Source organism: Mastigoproctus giganteus, chromosome 3 (assembly GCF_048544385.1).
Source record: "Mastigoproctus giganteus isolate SK-2022 chromosome 3, ASM4854438v1, whole genome shotgun sequence".
NCBI lineage: Eukaryota > Metazoa > Arthropoda > Arachnida > Uropygi > Thelyphonidae > Mastigoproctus > Mastigoproctus giganteus.
Window position 1 is genome coordinate 244,702,563 of NC_143577.1, and position 23,570 is coordinate 244,726,132.

The following is a 23,570-nucleotide window of genomic DNA, read 5'->3' on the forward strand; positions in this document are numbered from 1 at the left end:
CTTGGCTGAGGGCACTTTTTTTTATTCATTCGCCAAGAGTGTTAAGGTTTTACGTCACACAGAACCCACACGACCTCCAGATGTAGGGTAATGAAGAGGGCCGAGAGGGAAATTGTAAATAAAAAAAAAAATACATCTTAGGGAACACTTAAAGCACTTGACTCGGCAACAGCGGCACGGTATTAATATCGGCCGTAACTTGCTCGGAAAAAGCGATGGTATTTCCCAGGTCATCCTGAAAAGCGAAGCGGATCTTCCGCTTAAGACACTCAAGGACGTTACCTGAAAACATAACGAGGGGGACAGACACTTATCTGGCCAAAAAGGGTGGGCCTGATTCACTTGGACAGGATAATTTGTCTTTCTCGTTTGCCGTACGTAATGACGACACTGCTCTCAGTTTTTGCAATCCTCCCCTCCCTCTCTACCAACACCCTTTTATTTTTTTTTTTTTTATTCTCTCAGCAATTTTTTTGTTTCTATAAAGGAGAACCCGTTTTTAATTAATTAAAAAACCCCTATTTAAATAAACCGCTTAAAATGACTAGAAAAGCAATGAATATTATAATTAGGCATTACCACGCAGTCGCAGAAATAGATCATTATAATAAAAGCGTGTGTTTAATGCAGGTTGTTTATTTCATCAAAATTTCAATTGTTTCGTTTCGTTTGCACTGAAAACGTCACAGTGGTTGCACTCTCGCGCTTAGTCTCGAGAAGCATTGTTGGCAGCACGTGGTTAATACTTAGTAATAGACAAGAAATATCCATTTTTTAAAAGTGTTAAAACGTCAAATTACGTAACAGTGACGTCACAATAAATGGATATTATAATTAAGCATTTTCACGCAGTCGCAGAAATATATCATTATAATACAGGCGCGTGTTTAATGCAGATTGTCTATTCCATCAAAATTTCAATTGTTTCATTTTGTTTGCAGCTGAAAACGTCACAATGGTTGCACATGCGCACTTAGTTTCTAGAAGCATTGTTGGCAGCACGTGGCTAATACTGAGTAATAGACAAGAAATATACACGCAAGCATTTTAATGTGTTAAAACATTATCAATCACGTAATAGTGACGTAACAGCAATGAATATAAAATTAGGCAATTCCACGCAGTCGCAGAAATAGATTATAATAAAGGCGCGCGTTTAATGCAGATTGTCTATTTCAATTGTCTATTTCAAAATTTCAATTGTTTCGTTTTGTTTGCAGCTGAAAACATCACAATGGTTGCACATGCGCACTTTGTCTCGAGAAACATTGTTGGCAGCGCTTGGTTAATACTGAGTAACAGACAGTAATAGACAAGAAATATACATGCACGCGTTTTTAATAAATTTTAAAATATCATCAATTACGTAACTGTGACGTAACAGCAATGCATATAACATTAGGCATTTCGACGCAGTCGCAGAAAGATTATTATAATAAAGGCGCGCCTTTAATACAGATTGTCTATTTCATCAAAATTTCAATTGTTTCGTTTTGTTTGCAGCTGAAAACGTCACAATGGTTGCACCTGCGCACTTCGTCTCGAGAAGCATTGTTGGCAGCACGTGTTTAATACTGAGTGAGAGACTAGAAATATACACGCATTTTTTTTTTTTTAAATAAGTGTTAAAGCGTCATCAATTACGTAACAGTGACGTCACAAAAAGGAAGTCTACTCTTGGTATCGAATTTTTCAGTTTAAAAATAGAAAAATATATTTTTAAAAAATGTGAACTGGTGTTTAAATATAAAATTTTAAATTTCTATTTATCCTATTTATCAAGGGACGAACGCTGATCTTTCACTAAATTGTTTCAATAAAAGACATAATCTGATTTCAAATAAGTTTCTGTAGTTATTTTTGGTAATATGGAGATCTGTTGGACTTTTATTCAATCTCTACGCCGGCCCTTTTTATTACGCCGTATAAAATGAAGCCGTAGAAGCTCTCCGATATGCCAAAACAATCGTCTGCTTGACCACAAAATATTACCAGGCAAATAAATCTATTCGGGAAACTTCTGAATTTCGCCCTCTTTCCCCCCCTCCCCCCCGGCGTTCTCTCTTTTCTTCCGCCCTTTTGCCATATTTAAATCCCTCAGCTACAACAGCGCAGCTACGTAGTGGCTGACGGCCGCAAAGCGTAGAACGTACCTTCTATCGCTAACAGAAAAGGGACGTGTCGTTTTGGAAAGACTGTAATGTTGAATCGATTTTGTTTGTGTGCCCTGCACGTGCGCATGCGCCGACGGCTTTTCGTGTGTACAGTGAAGAGGCAAAGTTAGCCAAACGTTAAGACTGGCATGGTGAGATCGAACTCGTAAATCTAAATATGCTACGAAGGGAACGATGTGACATTGGAACGCACGAGGGAGTGCAGAAGACGAAGAAAAAGAAAGAAGGGGAAAGGAGAAAGAAAAAAAAAAACAACCAGAATTCTGAAAATGCAAAAATATTATTTTTCTGTTTATGCAGTGATTTCAAACAAGCCAAGCATCCTTTTTACGTTTTAATGCGACGAATTATTTAAATGAACAACTTAGGAGTGCTCATTAAGTGTTATTTATGCGGGGTCCCTTTTGGAACCTTTGAAAAAAATTTTCAGACATTTTCTGGAAATTATTTTGATAACATATATAGTAAAAAAAAAAAGCGAAGCATATCCTCAAAAATGAGATGCTTAAGAGTGTTATCTATGCGGGGCCCCTTTAAATATCCTTAATAAAATTGAGTTTGAGACATTTTTGGAGAAAATTTTCTGTGACGTCGAATAAATGGTCAAAAAAGTAAAGATATCTATCACGTGTCTAACGTGTCTAGATTATTCAAATAAACTGGTTAAACGTGTTCATTAAGTGTTATTTATGTGGGGGCCCCTTTGATATCGCAAAAAAAATTCTGTAAATTAGATTACGTCACTTCGACGTAGAAATATTCAAAAAAAAAAAAAAAAAGCAAAGCATACCTTTAAAGTGCTTAATGTCAAAAAATATTTCAAACATCTTAAGTTCTTTAAGTGCTGTTTATGCGGGCCCAACCCCCTTTTAGAAATCCTCAAAAAAAATCTGAGAGATGTTTTAGAAAAATTTTTGATAACGTAAATCTAATGTAAAAATGAGCGTCTTAAGAGGGTTAATTAAGTGTTATCAAGGCGGGGCCCCTTTAAAAATCCTTAATAGAATTGATTTTGAGACATTTTCTGCAAATTATTTTGATGACATCACTCTGAGGTAACGTAAATATTCAAAAAAGAAAAGTAAAGCGAATCTTTAAAGCTCTTAATGTGAAAAAATATTTTAAACAGCTTAAGTGTGTTCACTAAGTGCTATTTATGCGGGGCCCCCTTTTAGAAATCTTTAAAAAATTGAGTTTGAGAGATATTTGGGGAAAATATTTGATGGCCTTGATCTAAAGTAAAAACTGGTGGCCTAAGAGAGTTCGTTAAGCATTACTTATGCGGGGCCCCCTTTCAGAATCCTTAAACGAGTGGATTTCGAGACATTTTTGGTTAATATATTGCTGTGACGTGGAAGAAATAGTCAAAAAGTAAAGCCTGCTTCAATATGACGGATTATTAAAATAAATAACCCGAGAACATATTCCTTTGTCACGTGGGCCACTTTCCTCGTTTGTCAGGTTATCCGCATTAGTCACACATTGTAGTTCTTACGTATATTTTCAAAGACTCGCTAACAGAGGCTAACTGCTCGAACAAGGTCAGCTCAATTCTGTACTTATTGCCAAGCCTTTATAGTGTCAAGGCTAACGCATCCTTTAAGAATAAGAAATATGTTCTTGACTTAATCACATCCACTTATAGGGAATCAGGCACGCACGTATCTGCTTAAGTGAAACACAATTTCTTTTGTTAAACCCGGACTAATCTCCACGAAGGATAATCCACACAAATCCTTGGTGAAATTGGTTCATCCTCGGCCTCGTCTTAGAGGGAATATTTAAGATTTCATTGGAGAGATCCAGATGAGGGTCCACGAGCAGAGACATTATCCCCCAACAGATGGATAATTTTCCACTTAGAATCAAATTCAGGATTCCTTAACAGTTTCGAAACTGCGTTTAAAATATTGAAGTTTTTTCTTGAGATAAGAAACACTCCTCTTTAGCCAAGCCAAGATATGATTGTGAACTTATAAGGAAAGTTGTAAAGTCGCCTTACGCTCTAACAGGGTGAGGGGGGGAGGGGTGCGTAGGCATAGAAAAGGTGTAGGATAGTAGACAAACAGGTTATCACTTACCTTAGGATGAGCTCGCTTTGGGAAGGCAACTTTGGGGTCGATCTAGATTTAAAATGGGAAGGCAGGTACGAGAGAGAGAGAAAAAGAAAGAATAAAATAATCATTAGAACATCGCATAGAAATACACCTAAATATAGTTTAGTAAACATGAAAGGGTTTATAAATATCACAAATAAAAAGAATTGCATTATGGGATTTTTTTTAAAAAACCCTCGAAAGAATTGCATTATGGGAACTTTTTGTCGAAACAAAGTTTGTTGGTGAGGGTGGAACACAATCTTGGCGACAAAAATAACTTTGTTGAGTTACTTCGGGATGAAAAAAAAAAAAAAGGGCCCCCGTGTTTCTGGCTTTATGTAAACCCCCTCTCGCTTTCTATACGCATTGCTCAGACAGGAAACGAACATCTCTGCTTCCTGTGAAACAAGCGAGGATTCACCAACAGCCTCTGCTGCTCCCCCCCAAGAAAGAAAGAATATAACTCATTCTATCTATTGGCTTTGTTAGTCGACAGGCGCTGTAGGCAGGAAACAGCGAGGAATTCTGGGAAATGTATTTAACAAACCTCGCGATGCGATGGTTAAGCGCGAGCTAAATAACTTTTATCGTCGGACGAAGCTGAAAAATTATTTTGCCAACCCCATTGGAAAACGTGCAAGCTGTGCGCACATTTCTTCTTTCTGTCTCTCTTTTCTTTCTTCGCCGCTGCCGGCCCTTCTTTCTGCGCGCAAGACAAAACAGAGCGAGTGGTAGTGGTGGGCGAGGGAGGGGGGAAGAATGACAACGTTTATTTAAACCGGGGATGGAATTCAAACACGGACTAACCGAGGTAGGCAATGAGGATTAGAAATATACCCCAAAAAGGTATGTCGGTTACCAGGCAACCGCATTAAAATTAAAGTAGAATGGCGCATTATCAAAGAAAAAGATCTTAGCCCCACATAAGTGTCGTTCCTGTACTCGGACAATTAAAATTAACTGTCATTTTTTTTTTTTTTTTCAGAAACTAAACTTCGCCATACTCTCAGCCTAGGCCACCAAATAGGAATTTTTATTCCGATGGCACTGCTCAGCAATCACGCAGAACAGTACCAAAATTTTCAGCTACGGGCCAAAATGGATAGCATTCTGAAGGTCAGACAGAGATCGCGTGGGTCCTTGAGTGGCGTCCCTCAGACAGCTATAAAGCTTTCTAATTTATTGGTCAGTGAGCGTATAACTCTCGAAATTTTAAGAGATGTTGACTGGAACTTTCAAATTGATCACTCACACAGTAGCAAAAGACTCTCGTGGATTAGTTGGATGACAGATTCTTCCAGCATCTGCAGGTAGAAGACCCTCAAGGCTGCTGATGTGGCTTCGTTCACTTAAAGCCATAACTGCAGTCAAGGGTAAAGGGAAGGCCATTTGCAGTTTTTAAATTGTATACGGTGGGACCAACTGATGAGTTGCCATCAGCAAATTCTAAATGGGAGGCGTTCAAAAAAAGAATCAAAGAGGGTTTTCGTACCAACCAAGACATATTCTTCGATGCTTAGACCTAGATGGTTGTCAGATGAACTATTGAGACACGTGGCAAAGAAGGAAAGTGCGAGGATTGATATAAATTAGCGGGTGACACAGAAGACTATGGTAGATATAAGCTAGCATGAAATGAAGCCACAGAAAGAAGGTTAGGCTAGCGATGGCAGACCATAAGAAGTCTCTGGCAAAGATTTCTAAGTTTATATTAACAATAGAAGGGGAGGATTCAATCATATTGGTCACTTGATATCGATGGTTTTACCTTGATGACCTCGTTTAGGTTGTGACGATCTGAATGGGTATTTTGCGTCTGTATTCATGCTTGAGCAGTATTTTAAGGAAGGAAATGACAGAAGTTGATCAAAATCTAACAGAGAGCTAAATTATTCTCTGATAACTGAGAGGAAAGTGGACGAGAGATTGTTCAAGCTTAACATAACAGTGGCGACTGTGGTAGATGGGATCTTTCCAAGTATACAGAAGGGGAGAGCAAAGAAGGAAGGCAAATCCTTCGCCATAATTAAGAGAGAATCCATAACTTCTGTTCCGAGGAAAATAATGGAGTCATTGGTGAAAGATGCATTGCAGGATCATCTAGACAGGACTTCAGTTATAGCTCGAACACAGCATGGGTTTGTTAAGGGGAAGTCTTCTGTGACCAATTTGATCGTTGGTGAGCGAAGTAATCTTGCAAAATTCAAGGCTTTGAATGGATTTAGGAAACTCAATGTTGACGGGACTCTTTGTCTTGCTCAGGCTACATGAGGGGGACAATATCGAATGGTTGAAAAATAGTCGCAGGACAGGTTGTGTCAGAGGTTTTTTTTTATGAAAACTCCAAACACGAGAGGTATTAGAACCTATAGTACTTAGTACCATGCATGGGTTGCAGATTGAGAAGACGAAAGAAGGTATTTGTTGACATTGGACTTGAACTTCTGAAGACTGTAATTTTCAGGAAATACGTATGAAGGAGGGTTGTTCCAGAAAACGGCAGTTGAATGAATAAACAAGGAAGATGAAAAGTTGGTTCTGTGGGTTTGAAGTTGGACAGTAAATGGACAGTAAATGCTAAAAGCCTGAGAGGGCTTCTAGAATCCAGAATTCTAGATTTTGGGAGCACCGCCCTAGATGTAGGAAAAATATTCAGTCCTCAGTCCAGATGGTGAAGAATTTGTTCCAGAAACAACAGCAGCGCCGTCTATGAAATCTAGTTCTATCTCTCATTCTCTCCGAGGTCAGAATCGTGTATCCTCGCAACGTATTGTTGACACAAGCATGCAACTGATACCACCACAATTAGAAATCAACAGAAACCTGGCAGTATGTACGTCCACTGTCAAAATTATCCATCTGACCTTAATCCTGAAGTGCCTACCCATAATAGCTTGCCTTCAAACTCCTCAAGTTTCAAGGTTCCCCCCAGAAGAAACAAATGTAGCATAATAGGACCAAAAATTACGCAGTCTTGTATTAAAATTAGAAATAGAAATCTTCCGATGTTTAGAAGTAATAATATTTTTGTTAGCAAACCAGATCCCAATACTACCTCCCAGCAGATGGATCAGCTTCTATTGGAGTTGGAAATTCCGGGTAGTGCATTCAAGATAAAAACCAAACATCCGACTTACGCATCCTTCAGAATTGAGCTCAAGGATTGTGACCTTCTAAAGTATCTAAATCCTGATATCTGGCCGAATGGTCTACTCGTCATGCCATTTGATGGAACTGTTCTAGGTTCTGTCAACAACTCCAATAAGAAGTTAACGTCTAACTCTTAATCTGTTGGACTGTCTGCGTAGCTAGAGAATATCAGTCCGGGTTCGCATCATAGTCCATCATTTATCCTTCCTCCTAATACTTGCGAACATCCTTCTAACACCTGTTCTAACATCTTAGCATTTTTCTGCAGAATGTAAGAAGCGTAAAAAATAAACTGTCCACCCTTATAGCACTTTTGGTTGAAGGGAACTGGCTGGATATGAGCAAATTTCCAAGCAGAAGGAAAAACACCTTTGGAATAAGAAAGTGAAAAAAGGCGGCAAAGAATAGGAGTAAGTTCAGGAGCACAGATTTTGAGAACAAGTGGAGAATTACCATCAGGACTTGGAGCTTTCTTAGCATCAAGATTCGCCAAAATCCTTCTGACATAAGACCACAGGAAGCATTGAATGGAGCATGTTGGGAGGTGTTTTACCAAAGATCATTAATACATGAGCTGGAAGAAAAATGGGATGCTAGCAGGTCAGCTTTATCCTTGGCTGAAGTGACAACAGAACCATCTGGTTTGGACAGAGGTGGGAGTAGAGATGGGCAAAAGTTGCGGCCAATAGCTTTGGCAAGAGACCAGAATGCTTGAACACGATTAGGGCAAGAAGCAAGTTTTCTACTCTTCTGTTTCTGGACTGCTTCTATTTTGTTAATTAAAGTCTTGGTGTGAGGATTCCAGATGGGTGAAGTGAATTCAAGGAGTGGGAGAACTATAGTTTTATAAAGGATGACAGCATATCTGTAGTTTTTAAACTTGTAAGTGTTCCGTTTGATGAATCCCAGTGTTTTGAATGCTTTGCTGGTGATTTTAAGGACATGGGCATCGAATTTAGCACTACTGGAGAAGAGAGTCCCCAAGTCGTTAACTTGGTCACACTTTTCGATGATCATGTGGAGATCTGCAGGAGGAGAAAGAGATTACTTTGTACTTCGAGGGATTAGCAGACAATCCATTCAGAGATAGCCACAGAGAGAATTTATTGAGAGTACATCGAAGCTGTTGAGAATCTGTTGTCTCCTTCACTGCTCAGTAGATGTTAAGATCATCTGCATAGAGAGCAACTTGAACATTGGAGGTGGGGATGAAAGAAGGAAGATCATTTATGAAAACAATGAAAAGCAGAGGACCTAGGAGAAGGGGACATGAGGTACTCCACTTGTATGGTCCGAGTTCATTTTATTGATGATTACGCTCAAGTAACGAAGCGTAATATACCTCCATAGCCATGAGAGAAAAGGTCCCCGTATAGCATACGTTTTTCAAGAAGTCGCTCATGAGGGACTTTATCAAATGCTTTAGATATATCTGGGTAAACAGCAATAACTTGAAGAGCTTCAGAAGTGTATTGCCAGAAAGGATACAAAATTGTGACCACTGAAGAAACCATGTTGATTCTGATCAATGAAAGGCCTGAAGAATTCAAAGAGATGTTTGTGTACTGCTGTGTCGAAGAGTTTAGCCAGGCTGTTTTGCAAAGATATGGGTCTGTAATCAGATACAGCACATTTACCACCCTTTTTGAAAATTGGAAGAATGTTGACCTGCTTAAAGTGCTTCGCCCTGCCTGAGAAACAAGTTAAAGATACAAAGTATGATGGCCTCAAAGTCTGGTTCGATTGGTGAGGCGTATGTCATCGGGACCTCTAGTGTGGTCGTATTTCATGGGTTTAAGTGTGACGTTAAATCATCATCCGTGATAAAGAGGTTGATGAGGATATCATCTTTAACTAGTGTCAAGTGAGGAAATGAGGCAGTCTCAATGTATCATCGGTTTGAATTCTGGGAAAATGTTTGGCAAGCTCTTGAGCAATTCAAAATTCGTCAGATAAGAGACTTCTGTCCGAGTTATGAAACTGAAATTTGATACTGGTTTAATTATTGTCCTTCATGAAATTCCAGAATGGTTCGATAACTCTGAGGATAGGTAGAGCATGCAGTCAGATGGGATTAAGAAGCAATGTTGAATATAACTGAGTGGACACAGTTGACCAGGTTATTGGTGAGCACATCGATGTCATCAACAGCATCAACGAGCTGCCTGTCCACATTGCTGAGAGATAGGTTGAGCAGAGACCAGTCAGCCATTCTGAGATTGAACCGTGGAGAACGGGAGATGCATTTCAAGTTATGAGAAGTCACAGTGATGTCCAAAGTAATTGGCGAATGACCCGAGTGGAATATAGGATGGTCTTTGCGAGCCTCTATCTGAGTAGAGGCTCGGAATCATGGAGAAGAATTACCCAGATGACATTTAAAATCACCCAAATCATTGCTATGTCAGCAGATTGAATAAGCCGGAGGGTAGATTCCAGCGAGTGAGTTTTCTAAGTACTGAAGGTCACTGTTAGTCAAGGGAGGAGAAAAATAAATTAATACTAATAAAAGTTTTAAGTTGCCAAGGTGGAGAAGTCAGTATAGTGATTCAATATTTATGAAATTAGATGCAATTTCACTGAGTATATGGTTGGGATGTATAATGGCTTCCACGACTCCGCGAGATCCTCTGTCTTTTCTATGGATTATGCAGCATTGTCCATCTACAATCTCCTGGTCACCAATATCTGTGGAAAGCCATGTTTCGTCAGCAAGTATGCCATAAATATATGAGATTGGCGAATATAAGGTTGTCTATAATATAAGGTTGGCGCTATAAAGGTGTCTGTGGCAACAAATCCCATTCTTCCACCAGCACAGACCTCAACTCACCAACTGACCGAGGAGTTGGTTGTCGGCGTGCAATGCGGCGCCAAGGGCGTCCCACACATGTTCGATCGGATTTAAGTCTCATGATCGTGCTGGCCCTGGCCATGGTAGCCTTTGGATATCTTCAGTTTCAAGATATTCCTCCATCACTTAAGCTCTATGTGCAGTGGCGTTGTCGTGCATGAAAAGAAAATCTGAGACAACCGTACCCCTAAAAAGTCGCACAGATTTCGAGGATCTGTTCTCGGTACCCCTATCAAAAACATGAAAAGGGGTGCAGCCGTTGATCATCATTCCGCCCCACACTAGAACACCGCCTCCACCGTGTTCCTTTCTCTGATGCTGGAGGGATGGTACCGCGTTCCTCGTAGCTAGATGAAATAACGTATGGAATTTGTTTAAAGGCTAAAGGTGAAGTGTTCCTCATTTCTCAGGGCTCCAAGTCACATGTTCATGGCACCAGTTTCGACAAGTTCTGCAGTGGTTTGCAGTTAATGGAATACAAACCGATGGCTTACTTGCGTAGAGTTCGCTTCAATTGAGCCTTCTTAACACAGTCCAGTTGGAAATGTTTTCACCTGTGCCTGCAGCAATATCGAGAGACAGTTGATAACAGGACATCGTGGGGTTCTGTCTTGCTGTTAGAGCCAGATAGTGGTCTGCTCTGGTTCATGTAGCCTTCAGGCGACCTTGGACTCTTCTTGTAACGTCCCTGTCTCCTGAAACTGTGTGACCCATTAATCCAACGTGCCACCTGCGACTGCCCAGCTTCAAGTCGTCCAACGGCCAGCCATCTCAAAGAATCATCTAAATAATTTTCATCATGTGGGGGACCTATAAGGTGGTAGATAGATTTCTATTGGATACTTGGAATTTGCATGTATTCCAGGATCCTACTACTCTTAACAATAAACTGTTTAATGACTTCATAATACTTAACTAGACTGGTCAGACTGTAGTTCATTAAGGATACCATTCTTATCAATATGATCCTGTATTGTATCGTTAATCAGAGACCCAACGATCTTCCTTACCACTGAAGTCGAACTCAGTGGTCTTTAGTTGCCCAACACTTTCTTTTAACCTTCTCTGTGGACTGGTGAGGCGTTACCGTTTCTCTATTCTAGGAGGACGTTCCAGGGTCTGATAATGATCTCATTAACATCTCCAACGGATGACCCCGTCACATCCTTTCTTAGTATAACAGGATATATATCGTCCACTCCTGGAGCCTTACTTTCCCTCAACGTCAGTAGCTTTTTAATAAATTCTTCTCCAAGATCGTTATACCACTTCCCAAAGATCTCTTTGTCCATTTTACTATCTTATTTTGCAATTATCACATAAATTAGAGTTCGAGGATAAATCCGTTGAATATTTCTTACAATGAACCGTATCCAGTAGGGTGTTGATGACTGTCCAGTTAACAGAAACCAAGGTAATACCCCAATCCACAATAGTCCCCTCGTTTGAAGCCGAAGCCCTCACCTTTACCTTTAACCACCAAAATCTCTTTGGACACTACCCATTTCGGGACATTGTGGTCAATGCCATAAAATGGGTACCACAAATCCTCTATCGAGAATTTCCTCCAGTTCATCTACCACAAGAAACATCATTTAAAAGAATACTCCTCACATTTTATAAAATATAAATAATAAAAATAGATTTATTTCAAAAGTGCCTCACCGTGGTACCTCAGAGAGCGTTGCAAAAGTTCAGGTTGCCTCTGTTGGCCCGACTCACGAAATGGGTAAGTGGGTAAAGAGCGAAGACAAGTCGAAAGGTTAAGAGATCTAATAAAAAACGCACACACAGAAGGGCTTCTGTAGTCCTGGGGATTCTTCGACGAATGCGAAACTCTGACGTGTGTTTGCCGGCTCACCCCCATAAAAATATCCCCCTTTTTTTGCCACTTCCTCCTTGTATTACGTCAGTGTGGCAACAAAAATAGCTTCCAGTTGCAGGGTTGGTCGAGTTACAAAGCAACATAGCAGAGTGTCTGTAGTTCTCTTCCTGAGAGATTATCGCTGTGCCAACAAGAGAGAGAGGGAAAGAGAAAGAGAGAGGGAGAGAGGGAGTGTAGGGGGACAATCAATAAACCCCGTCATTACCAAAATGCTACACCAGGTCGCGTTCTCCTAGCCTTGTCTAAGAGCGAGTGGAAGGATTGCCAAGTAACACCTCTCGCCGTCTGCCGTTCCTGGAGGTCATACGCCACCCTCATGCCCAAAATGGATCCCGATAGATTTTCTCATATTGTTTCCATCTCGCCTGCCGCGTGAATTCCTAATGGGCGCATCGCAGCGCCCCCTGTTCGCAGAATATGCATTCGAAGCGTTTGCGAAGGCGCATTTGCCACGAGGCTTTTCGAAACTCGCCGGCGATTGTACGCGACGAATTAAAATTTTTTGGGGCCGGCGATTACTACGTAGCCGTGTTTGGCGCGTTGCTGACCTCGAAGGTGAAGTGGGAAAAAATCAATATGCACGATTTGTGCTTCTAAGTATAGCCGGCGTTTTTATTTTGGGTTTCTCATCTTGCGGGCAATCGACGCCGGTTAATTACTCGGGATCCCAATGATCAGCGTTTGATTGGCAATTAAGAATCTCTTAATTTACTTTTTAGGAAGGGGAAAACGTTTTGAGTTTTCTGTTTTTAATTTTCGGTCTCGAACAGACACGCGATTAAAAAAAAAGAAAAAAAAAGAAAATTTAAATCTGACAATCACAAAGTCGAGTTACAGCCAAATTAAAAATCTTGTTTCTTACAGGCGCAGTGATAATTAAATTCGGTGTCGGGCCCAATAATATTAGCTCCTTCTGATGGTGCACACTTCGTAACAAAAGTTAGGAGCAGTCCCCCCCCCCCCCATACAATTAAGTAAGCAGGTAAAACGTTTCGGTAAATATTTCCCTTCCTTCTTCAAGCGAAATAGATAATACGTTATACTCATTTAAGCGCTGATCCTCAGATAGAAAAAAAAATTAAATAAACAAATATTTGTTTAATTATCTGCAAGCACTTACAGGCACAATACACTGCCGCCTCATGTCCTTAGCCGCCCTGGTTCCTAATAATAACGATAACCCCCAGCGACAATAGTATCTTTGGACCTGGCACATGAGGTTACCGACTGTCCTACAGGCGTGACGATGTAGCCAGAGGATCAGTGGGGTTAATTTAATTAGGGTGTTGGCTGAAGTCCAATGGGGACTATTCGAGGAAGCAAAACATGACACGAGACTATTAGGCCGTCCTCAGGTCACTTCGCCACATTTTAATCTCACCCGTTTAAAAAGCATGGCTTAAAATAACGCAATTCTTCCGCAGAGTGGTTAGATGCGTTAGGTGATGTTTCCAATAATTTGTCCACTGTGGTACTTTTAATTTAATTTTCTTTCTTTCATTCAATTATAATTAAAAAAATTAAGTAAACTCGATGAGAACTGTGAACTTACCTTTTTACCATCTAATTCGTGGGGACCGTTTGATAAAACTTTATCTACACTAGAGGGGTCAGCAAAGGTGACGAAACCGAAGCCTCTATAAGAAAAGAAAAAAAAAGAAAAACTTGAGTCACATGAGAAGAGACAGTCACTAAACGCGTGTATTATACAATAGTAATAATAGATACGAATTCCCACTTTTTTTTTTAAAATGATACAAAAAAACATTAAAAAATCTCCAATGAATTTGTTTATACACTACCCTTCCAAAAGTAAGTGGTCACCTGCATATATCAAAGAACCTTTTATTGATTTCATTTTATTGATTTATTTATTTCATTTGTTGGTCGATTGGTCGATTTCTTTACATATCTTGATTTGTTAATTGATTTATTTTTTTGTTGATATACTGATTGCTTTATTGATTGATTTATTTCATTTGTCGGTATATTTATCAATTTATTTTATTTGTTGGTCTATTGGTCGATTAATTTCGTACGTTAATTTACAGATTCATTGTTTATTTGTGGATCTATTGATTCATTTATTTCATTTGTCGATATATTGATCGATTAATTTCATTCGTTGATTTATTGATCGATTTTAGATCAACATTTTTTTTTTGTTAACATCTCCAAAAGTGAGCAGATACCTGAACACTTTAAAGAACCTTTCATTAATGCAATGTTGGTACAGTTCATTTGATTTATTTCTATATTGGTATATTGATTTATTAATTTTTTGTCAGTCCGCTGACTGATTTATTTTATTTGTTGGTCTATTGATCGATTTATTTCTTCTATTGATTTATTCATTGATTTATTTCGTTTGCTGATTTATTGATTCAGTTTTTATTCGTTGATTAACTTCATTTGTTGATTTAATGATTTATTTATTTCATTTTTTGGTCTGTTGATTGATTTATTTCATTTGTTGATCTATTGATTGATCTTTTTCATTTGTTGATTGATTGATCGATTTATTTTATTTGTTGATTTATGTTATTGACTGATTTATTCATTTATTTTATTCACTGATTTTTCTGATTTGTTTTATTGCTACAAAAATAGACATTCCCGAATAAATCAAATCACGTTTCTGTTGCTATGAGACAAACCAATTTTTTTTTTTCCATATCCGCGCATGCGTGGTAGTTTCAAAGCGTCTCGTGCCACTGTCACTTTCACTACAGAACACGTGTCTCGTGCTCATCATTTTCACGTGATATTGGTGACGTGCTATTCACGTGATTGTGGTTGCTTACGTGTGTACACTGCTGGTAATAAAAATTGTCCCCTTCTTCAGAGATGACATTAATGCGCTCGCATCCACAAATTTCTTAACACTTTCTGGAAAGAGTCAAACACCGAGCGTGGCCGAGAGTCAGACAGACAGACAGAGAGAGAGAGAGAGACAGAAAAAGAGAGAAAGAAAGAAAGAGATTTAACTCGCGACAAACTAAAAAGAATGCAATTATCGTGCATTTTGCAAGTTAAACAAACAGAAAGTCTCGGTGTCGCATTTGGGACTACATAATTGATACACGTGCTGCGGTTGTCATGGAAACGGGCCCGAAATGTAGAAGAAACTACGATGTTGTTTATAAGTGGGAAGAAACAGTTTTGGCCACACACACACACACAACCTTTAATATTCAGAGAGAAGGATGGGAAAAGCAAAAGGAAAAACTTTGCTTGTCTTTTTTTTCAGTGTCGCGGCGATAAAAAAAAAAAAAATGAAAGAAAGGAAAGAGTGATAGAAGGAATGAGAGAGGAATGAAAAAGCCACTTCTTCAGCGCATGAGTTTCATTAGAGCAGCACGAGCAATTCTCTCTGGCTGCTGCAAAAATAAAAGAACCAGTTTGTCAACCTCTTTTGCCCGTATTGCTCAAAGTGCCCTGGGTTCGAGAGTTGACTGCAGCAACTCTCCAACCAGGCTGTTCTCTCTTTTTTTTTTTTTTTTTTTTCTTTCTCTCTCTCTCTTTTTCATTTCGTTATTATCAAACTCGGCGTTAATGTTGCGTTCATATCTGTTCAAATAAGACTTCGGTTGTCAATAATCCGGTCTGAAAGCCCTTTTGGTTCAACATTCCTGGCGCGCTGTTAACTTGTGTTAAGTGCTTAAACGCATTATCCACAGCAAACACGATTAATGAACGTTTGACAATCTCTCGGAAGAATCCTGGCTGTTGTCTAAAGGGGGGAGGGGGGGACGTGCCCCCCATCTTCGCTGTCTTTCGTATACCTCAGTTGGCTATTTGCTAAACACTTTGGCTACATTTGAGAGGCATCTTCAAAGGACCAAAGATACGCGTAGAAAGATCCGGGATGTAGGATGAATGCTTGAGCACCTGTCAACAGACTCCAACAATGTTCAGTGTTTGTACCTCCTCCATAGTGGAGACATTAATTATTTTTTCCATTAGAACAGGAGCTTAGTGACGTAAATTTTTATTAAATTTTTAAACAAGGGACACTAACGTGGGAACTTTTTTTTCTGACACTGTGTATTTATTTAAGTTTCAGTGACAAATTATTAAACAAGCGACTGGTATATAGCAGCAATGTGTATTCATTCAAATTTCAAAATTACAATTTACAAAATTCTAATTTTAAAACTTCAATAAATACACGGTGTGAGAAAAAAAAGTTCCAGTATAATTTAACCAGCAAACATTAAGTGATATAATTTATCATGAGAGAAACGAAATTTTAAAGCCAACTTCTTTTAAATCTAACAACCCTTCCCTAAACAGGGGGTGTCTTATATCGTACAAAATCCACAAAAAAAAAAGAAAAGAAACTCGACTGAAGGTTCTTTTGTAAATGCCCATCAGCGATAGTCGTAGGTAGGTAATTGTAGTTGGTTAAACATTTCCAGCCCCTAATTTTCTCCCCACACCCACGGGTGGTGACGTCACCTACAGATAGCCTACACCCGGTTGAACGTACCTCATCATAATCGGCGTCTGCAGAAAAAAAAAAAAAAAACAAACGCAGATAAGGTACAAACCGGCGTGTGTTGTCTAAGAGACACTATTGATTGGCCTTTCTTGAAGTTTTGTCCAAGCCGGTATTATTTGTAAGACTTAACATGCCCCTGCTAATGGTGGGTTCTGTTGGCAGAATGCCAAAACACTTATTTGAGGTTAGATGGACGCCCGATAGTTAATATTATGCCCAACTTTGGCTGTGCATGATCAATGGGTCTGCCATGATTCAATGAGTTCGCTGATTATTCTCGTGTATGCTCCTAATAAGAAAAACGCGCACACAACTCCACGGTCATGCTTAGGGGGAGGTTGAACTGCATTAAAGCGTTTCGAAATCGGAGTTTTATCTTAATAGCGCCGTCCGGCGATCTCGCTCGCCGGACGGCGCTATTTACAATATATGTTCGTTTTATGCGCACGACAATTTCATATTTATAAAGATATTAATAGGGGTCGTTTGGAAGGAGTCCGTACACATTTCGTTACGTCTTACCACCCTCATCAACCCGCTTTTTATACGCTCCCTACCAAAATAATGGCCGATCCAAGGGTGGAAAAAAAAAAATCATCCAGAATAAAAATAATAAAAAATGCACGCGATTTCTCTTTAGCGAAACACCAGGCGACAAACAGCTACCTTCTTCACGGAGTATTTGCGCCCGACCCATTTCTGACATCGACCAAAGACAGCGCGCATGCTCAGTAAGAGCGTAGCTCGGCTTAAAGATAACAAACTAGTTAATATCGGATTATTGACTATCCCTGAGCTAGCTTTTTTTTTTAAATATATATATATGTATAATAATAACTACACTAATGGGGGGTTAAGAGAAAGGGGGTTGTAAAATAGGGGAGGGAAAAGGAGGCACAAGTTACACTTGGACGGAGTACTCGCTTATGGATGCAACCTCTGCAAAAGACAGCTTCCGGAGAGAGAGAGAGAGAGAGAGAGAGAGAGAGAGAGAGAGAGAGAGAGAGAGAGACAGAAGGTCGATTTTTAAGTGGTATTGAATACGGGATGTTGGAGTAGGGTTGTTGGCAGTTTGCATTTATTTCTCCTTCGTTCAATCCTTGTGGTAAATGAAAATGAATGTCCATTTCGATGTTAACAAAGCTCCCGGCGACTTCTCTTCCATTCTATGCTAATGAAGTTAACGCAGGGAGAGGTGCATTAGCTCAACCGCAATGTTATTCACTTAACTGTCGCGTGCACGAGAGTAGGGGATACCCTATCACGAATTACCAGTAAAAAAGAACGCCGCTGTTAAGCAAATATAGGTTAGATTTTGGCTAAATCACATCTGCAGTACCTTAAGTTCATTGACCATCTTGTTTAAGTCGAATAATTTCCTTATAAGCTTTATTTGAATGTTTTGTGGGAGACTACGGATATTTTTGGGGGTTTTGTTTGGCTTAGGGGACGTATTTATCCCCCATTATATGACTTATAAGCCTGTAGAATGGATACGCTTGTTTTCTGTTGTTTTTTTTTTTTTGTTTCTTCTTATTTAGTATCCTAATATTTTTGATAAGGTTGTATACTGTGTAATTTGTAAGACGTATTTATCACCGCTTATACTACTTATGAATTTCTGTATATTTTTTTTTCTGTACTTTTCTTTTCTTTTAGTTAGTATCCTAATATTTTTGATAAGAGTGTATATTGGTTAATTTGTAAGACGTATTTATCACCGATTATACTACTTATGAGTTTTTAATAGAAATAAATCTGTTTTCTTTAGTTTGTGTCCTAATATTTTTGATAAGAGTGTACATGTGTAGTTTTAAGGTAATTACAGGCTATTTTTATTATAGAGAAGTAGTAAATATAGAAAAATAGGGAAACGTAGCGAGGAAAGGGGTTCGTGTCCACTTACCGTGTCACTGCCTGCAATGTGCGCGTGCAATTATCCTTTTTGAAAATGTGAGCGCCTCAAGGACAAGTGTCCTTGAGACTCAACTTTCTTACCAAAAAGAACGTGTTCTTCTGAAAACTGTTACATTTGTGCCGATGGGGGAAGGGAGGTGAGGGGAGGACCAAGTTTCATTTCAGAGCATCGAGTTCAGGTGTCTTTCGTTCTTTCTGATTTAAAATAACATGGAAAGAACGATGGGGGCAGTTAGTAATGGTAGATATTCGCCAATAAACGTTAAAAGATAAACGTTATCATAAAAAAGATCAATCATTTGAATAAAAGCTTTCATAAGTGAGACGCGGACTGGATTGTTTGGCAGAAACACCAAGGCAACCAAGGACATGACGAGTATTACAAAGTATGCGTTTGTCTTTTTCTATTTATATGTAATGTCAGAGAAAGAGGGAGAGAAGAAAACAAATAGACAGACAAACAGAGAGAGATCTGTACAGACAGAGAGAGAGAGAGAGAGAAAGCGGGAAATAAGCAGAGAGAGATTAAGATATAGGGAGAGAAGAACAGAGAGAGACAGAGAGAGAAACAGACAGAAAGAGAGAGAGAATAAGAACTAGGTGCACAGGGAGAAGAGAGAAGTAGACGAATAGAAAGAAATAGAATGAAAGAAAGAGAGAAAGAGCAATAGACAGATAGAATGAGAAATGGGAGCACAGAGAGAGAGAGAGAGAGAAATAGACTGACAGAGAGTGAGAAATAAGCGCAGAGAGAGAGAGAAAACGACAGGAAAAAGAACAGAGAAGGAGAGAGAAGAATAGAGTGGGAAATAATCGAATAGAGAGAGGGAGAAATAGACAATGGAAAGAAAGATAGACAGAAATAGATAGGTACAAAGAGAAACAGAGAGAAATAGAAAGACAAAGAGAGAGAGAGAGAGAGAGAGGCATTGCGAATGGCTTCACAACGAGTTGCCTCTTCGGTCGTGTTTCGAATAAGAAACGCTTCCCCATTAGAGAAGACTACTGTTGGTTGTTGTCAGTGGATACCAACACCCAGACAGCCCTTTGAGGGATATTCGGCCCTTCATTGGTGGGTGCGTCGGTGGGGCCTTGCAAAGGCATTCCCAATACGACATTCAATGAAACGGCCGTCTGGGTGACGTTATCCATCACCCAGAGGACCCTTTTTTTCAAATTGCATCATTTTGAAATCGATGTTTGCAACTGAGGATCACGTGATGGTACCGAAGAACCACCGCAGATACGATCCTCTTTTGTCAGAGAGACCACAACAACAGCCGTGTAGGAACACGAGGGGCTTTTCATCAGTGGGACCAACGAGCACCCGCATAAAACTGTTTCGCTCATGCCCAAACACCACACGCCAAAGTGTACCCGATACACTTGAAATATTAAATTCTATACAGTGGGACCAACTGATGATGTTACCAACAGCAAATTCAAAATGGGAAGCATTCAAAGAATTTATCTTGGAAGCTACTAGGCTTTACATACCAACTAAGAAATATTGTTCAAGGTTTAGGCCAAAATGGATGTCAGATGAACTAATGAGGCATATGGCAGAGAAGAAAAATGCATGGGATACTTACAAATTAACACGTGACACAGAAGCCTATGATAGATACAAGTTGATCTGTAACCAAGTTAAAAAGGAGGTTAGGCAGGCGAAGGCAGATTACGAGAGATCCTTGGCAAGGGATGCGAAGAAAAACAGCAAAGAGTTCTTTACTTATGTAAACTCTAGAAGGAAGGGGATGAATCAGATTGGTCCACTTGAGATCGATGGGTCAACTGTTGATGACCCTGCTCGGGTAGCTAACAAACTAAATGAATATTTTGCATCGACATTCACACATGAGGAGTTATTCAGCGAGGGGAATGCCAGAGGTGTATTCAACTCTAGCAGTAAGTTACAGAATCTTGAAATAACTGGGTGTAAAGTGGAGGAGAAATTGTTGAAGATAAACACAAGAAAGGCACCCGGGGTGGATGGGATCTATCCAGTTATATTAAAGGAGGCAGCAAAGGAAGTAAGCAAACCCTTAGCCACAATTATGAGAGCTTCCTTGGACTCAGGGGAGGTACCCATAGACTGGAAATGTGCAAATGTGACCCCAATTCACAAAGGAGGATCAAAGGCTGACACAAGTAATTATAGACCTGTGAGTTTAACTTCTGTTCCAGGAAAATTAATGGAAGCACTGGTTAAAGAAGCACTGTAAGATCATCAAGAGAAGACTGCAATAATAATTCAGATACATTTGATATATCATATCAATTATTGATATCATATATTTGGATCTTAGAAAGGCTTTTGATACTGTTGCACATGGAAGACTGGTGAACAAACTGGAGCAGTGTGGCATTGGAGACAAATTGCTGCTATGGATAAAGGGGTGGTTGAGGGGGAGAAGACAGAGAGTGGTAATCAATGGACACTGCTCACCGTGGACTAATGTTATTAGTGGAGTCCCTCAGGGCTCAGTGTTGTGTCCATTGTTGTTTTCGGTGTTTATGAATGATATTGATGATGGTATATCAAGCTTAATGTCCAAGTTTGCAGACGATACAAAGGTTGGCTGGGTTGTCAAGGACACTACTGACACTATGCTGCTGCAACAGGATCTGGAAAGGTTGAGCAGATGGGCTGAGAGGTGGCAAATGAAGTTTAACATTGACAAATGTAAAGTACTACACATGGGAAACAGCAACCCCAGAGCAACGTATCAACTCTGTGGTACTACACTGACAGTGGTAGAGAATGAAAGGGACTTGGGGGTGGTTGTGCAGGCAGATATGAAGTTCTCTGTGCAGTGCAGACGAGCTGCAAGAGTAGCTCATGGTGTCTTGTCAATGATATACAGGAATTTTTCCAGTAGGGATAAGGAGGTGATTATTCCCTTGTATAAGGCAATGGTCAGGCCACACCTAGAGTACTGTATACAGGTCTGGAGGCCTCATTTCAAGAAGGATGTAGAGCTGCTGGAACGGGTACAGAGAAGGCCAACAAGATTAGTGAATGGAACAAAGGGGTGCTCTTACGAAGAAAGGCTTAAGTTTTGCAAATTACAGTGTCTGGAGACTAGGCAGAGTTGATCTGATAGAGGTGTATAAGGCTTTGAATGGTTTGAGCATGCTCAATGCCAATGGGATTCTTCATCTTGCTCAGAATAATCACCTGAGAGGGCATAAATTCATATTGAGGAAAGACAGATGTAGGGTAGATTTGCGGAAATTTGCGTTTAGCCAGCGGGTGGTTGGTTGGTGGAACAGACTTCCATCCGTTGTCGTGGAAGTTGATAGCTTAAATAAATTTAAATGTGAGGTGGACAGCCATTTGTAACAAATGGAGGGGTGAAGTGGAAGTTTTTTTTTTTTTTTTTTTCTGGCTGATGCTGAATAAACTTGCTTTCTTGCATCATATGCCTCTAATAATGCTAATGCTAATATACACCCAAATGCACAATTTCGCAATAGTAGGGGTCCTAAAATCCCACGGGGCCTTAGGACCCCAAATGGTTTAGAGCGCATTGCTTTTCAAATGACCTTCATCGGCCATTGTATTACAACATTTTTATTAGAACTGGGCAAAGTGTTTCTGTCCAGTTCTAATAAAAATGTCCTTACCATTCACGAATTCATTTGAAAGTTGTCTTTACATCTTAGCCAGCTGAGGAATCAACGTAGCACGGAGGACACAACCGAAAGATGCAATGCGGACAACCACCTGCAGATGATACAACCTGATAAGAAAAACAAAGGTCTCTAGGTTTGCAAAATACTGAAAGAGAGAACGGTGTACTCTTTTGACGGAATTGTGATATATTTCTTTGTAAGAATCATTCGTTCCATCCAGCCTTCTTGTATTACGGATTCAGTGAATTACACAAAGACCTCAAGGAAAAGACATTACTCAATCCATTCAAAGAATGCATTGAGTAATGTCTTAAACACCTCAATCACATTTCCTCACAGCTGTCTAAATTCCAGACGCTGCATTTGCAAAACTAAAGCCTTTCCTGGTTAGAGCACCCTCCCGTTCCCTTCACCAATCTCGTTGCCCTCATCTGTATTCACTCCAGCACACCTACATCCTTCCTAAAGTGAGGCCTCCAGACCAATACTGTACTCAAGATGTGACCTAACCATAGCCTTGTACAAAGGGATAATCATTTCCATGGCAAAGTACGCAAATTCCTGTATATCACAGACAAATCCCCAGGAGTTGTCCTAGCAGGGTCTCAGCACTAGAGACCTCAGGCCGTACTAGAGACAAGACCATCCCGCACAACAGACCAGACAGAGCCTTCATCGACAAGCATTGAAATGGCAACCTACCTGATCAACATGGAGGTGCTCAACACTAACACCAGCAAACTCCAGAAAACATAAGAGGAAAAGATCAGGAAGTACTCAGACCTAAGACAGGAAGTGAAAGATAAGTGCAATATGGAACAAGTAACGACCATCCCAATTACCGTGTCAACCACTGGTATGGTGCCAAAGAGCCTCCATAAGAGCCTATCAGCAAAAGGCTGCTATTGTTGTGGAAAGGTTTTAAGATCATCATCATCGACTAAGATCATATTGGTCGATTTTCTGTTTGCTGGACGAAACGAAAAACCAGAGTTTCCGGGAGTAAAAACCACACTGCCCACGCCTGACACCGACTAATTCAGCCACGTTTAATAAAAAGACCCATAAAAATTCTTCACGTCATCGACGGGACTCAAACTCAAGTCCTTCCCACCAGGTGTGGGGTTGTGATGTTGAAGATCTGCTTTCTTTCATTCATTAAAAACCCTTGAGATGGATGCTTTTGAGAAACCAATTATGTCTTCCGTTTCTTGAATCGTAGCTCCTCCTAAACGTGCACCTACCATAAGACCTTTTTCGAAGTCTGTTACTACTCAGGTGTAGTTAGAATTAAAGAGTTTATGTATAATTTTTCCATTTTCTTGTTGGAGGAGGAGTCCAAACAATT

The 23,570-nt window shown here is 39.8% G+C and overlaps 1 protein-coding gene across 9 annotated transcripts in view; it reads right to left on the bottom strand.

Annotated features, from left to right (window-relative positions):
- The window catches only part of Rbp6 (RNA-binding protein 6), a 241,786-nt gene that overhangs the window by 177,964 nt on the left and 40,252 nt on the right, over nucleotides 1-23,570 (bottom strand). For 8 of the 9 annotated variants that reach the window (XM_090369754.1, XM_090369762.1, XM_090369759.1 and 5 more), the window contains exons 4-5: nucleotides 13,715-13,799; nucleotides 4,256-4,297 (exon numbers count right to left, since the gene is read on the bottom strand). In XM_090369754.1, the coding sequence (XP_090225880.1) occupies nucleotides 4,256-4,297; nucleotides 13,715-13,799 (127 nt within the window). Of the gene's footprint in view, nucleotides 1-4,255; nucleotides 4,298-11,942; nucleotides 12,030-13,714; nucleotides 13,800-23,570 lie in introns of those variants that run through there. The other variant, XM_090369760.1, reaches the window with a different exon arrangement.